This window comes from Nanorana parkeri, unplaced genomic scaffold, assembly GCF_000935625.1.
Source record: "Nanorana parkeri isolate BGI_ZX_2015 unplaced genomic scaffold, ASM93562v1 scaffold1895, whole genome shotgun sequence".
NCBI lineage: Eukaryota > Metazoa > Chordata > Amphibia > Anura > Dicroglossidae > Nanorana > Nanorana parkeri.
Genome location: NW_017308163.1, coordinates 237534 through 239716, shown reverse-complemented (window position 1 = coordinate 239716; position 2183 = coordinate 237534). Strand labels below are relative to the sequence as shown.

General features: G+C 35.1%; 1 protein-coding gene across 1 annotated transcript in view; it reads right to left on the bottom strand.

Annotated features, from left to right (window-relative positions):
- The window catches only part of LOC108800060 (CD109 antigen-like), a gene marked incomplete at its 3' end in the record, with an annotated part of 36172 nt that overhangs the window by 13238 nt on the left and 20751 nt on the right, over window positions 1–2183 (bottom strand). Inside the window, exons 13-14 of the mRNA XM_018572002.1 lie at window positions 488–605; window positions 42–155 (exon numbers count right to left, since the gene is read on the bottom strand). Coding sequence (XP_018427504.1) covers window positions 42–155; window positions 488–605 — 232 coding nt within the window. The remainder of the gene's footprint in view (window positions 1–41; window positions 156–487; window positions 606–2183) is intronic.

The following is a 2183-nucleotide window of genomic DNA, read 5'->3' as shown; positions in this document are numbered from 1 at the left end:
TTAAAATGTATCAGGAAATAATATAAATGAGAAACACCTACCTGTAAGTTTTCCTTTAAATAATTTTTCAAGGTAACTTCCAGGATAAACTGTTCCCCTCTTGTGACAGAATACGGCATTTTCAGTTCAACCACAAAAGATTTGAATATTGATAACTGCAACAATTAGTCACAAAAAATATATATTTATGCATGAGGAAATAAATACATGGGGGTATAGTAATGAACAATAGGTGGAAGAAATTCTACCAGGGAGAAGGAGCTTCAGCACTAGCAGGAGGTCTCAGAGCGTGTCTAATAAGAATGACCCAATATTCAGTTGTAATGGCATTGACTGAAAGCTACAGCATGTATGTAAGCATCAGCAATTTGTAATTTTTTTGTGACAGCATTACTTTAAAGTAAACCTGTCACAAAACAGGTCAGTTCAACCTGATCCAAGAGTATAACTATTTATCAGAACACAAAACTGCACAAAAGATAATCACCTCAGCTGGTTCCTCAACTAATCCCAGTCCAAGATTTTCAGATATAATGAAAGCATTGGCCACCCAGGTGGTGTTGATGTCAGGTACAGTTAGTGCAAAGGTGGATTTTAAGCTTGAGCTGTGAAGCAAAAGTTGAATTCATTAAATTATCTGAAGTACATTAATTTACTAGATACACAATTATTGAAAGAATTACTACCTACAAGAGCACTATTATAATTTATCATACAAGAAATATGTGTGGGGAAAACAACATGTCAGATCCTATTTAGTGTTCAAAAAAGGTGTGATGGAAAAGTCTGTTTGAGTAAGACAATATACAAACTGATGTGCTTATGTATTGTATAAGAAACTTTAAACTTCTAAATTACTCTGTATTTTCTATCCTCCTCTACAAATATGAATGCTGTTTTCAGCTGATAGATTTGCCTTGTTTTATAAATGTAAGGCCAGAAAAGTTTTAATACCCTTGTATACCATCATATTCAAAAGTTATAGGTGATACAGAGAATAATATGGGATGAATTTACCAAAAGCAAATAGGCTGCTCAAGGGAATCTTTGCTTGCAAGAGAATTCTTCCTTAGTTTAGTGAATGAGGTAAAACTTTGCTTATCATTCAATCTTGTTCAAGCAAAAAAAAAATTTTATTGTCTTGGCACATTCGGTTTTGTTTGCAAAGTGAATTTTCATCACAAAGTGAAAATGTCCCATGCAGCATGGACTGCCTATTTGCCTTAAGTAAATGAACCCTAATTTGTAGTGAATGCTTGTGTTTTTACTAAAGGAAAGACAATTTTTGCATTCCAGTGAATGCTGATCCCCTAGTATATCCCCTAGCGAGTGCCCGGACTTTTTTCACTTAGGGGTAAGTGCTATTCTGCTTGAGCTACAACTTATCCATTATTCAATGACAGAGCATCTGTGAAAAATAAAGGTGTTCTTGGGCAAGATTATGAAGACTTTGAAGACTATGAAGAGGTTTACAAAGGAAAAAGGGTTTACTTTAACATACCTTATGTTGGTCTCCAGCCAAGTCCAAATCAATGTAAAAACAGGTTCATTTTGTCTTGAAGGTATCTCAACCATTCTTTCAGCGCGAGGAAAGGAAACTAAACAGAATAAAATGCTCTTTAAAAATATTTATCTCTTTGGGAATCTCCAAAAATGTTTGAAATATGAGAGAACAGAAGTACCAGTACATACTGCTTGGTAATCAGGCTCCAACCCCTGACATTTCCATTTATTTTTTTTTATGCAAAAATGCATATACAGGTGAAACTCGAATAATTAGAATATTGTGCAAAAGTTCATTTATTTCACTAATGCAACTTAAAAGGTGAAACTAATATATGAGATAGACTCATTACATGCAAAGCAAGATAGTTCAATCCGTGATTTGTCATAATTGTGATGATTATGGCTTACAGCTCATGAAAACCCCAAATCCACAATCTCAGAAAATTAGAATATTACATGCAATCAATAAAACAAGGATTGCACATAGAACAATATCGGACCTCTGAAAAGTATAAGCATACATATGTACTCAGTACTTGGTTTGGGCCCCTTTTGCAGCAATTACTGCCTCAATGTGGCGTGGCATGGAAGCTTGTGGCACGGCTGAGGTGTTATGGAAGACCAGGATGCTTCAATAGCGGCCTTCAGCTCTTCTGCATTGTTCGGTCTCATGTCTC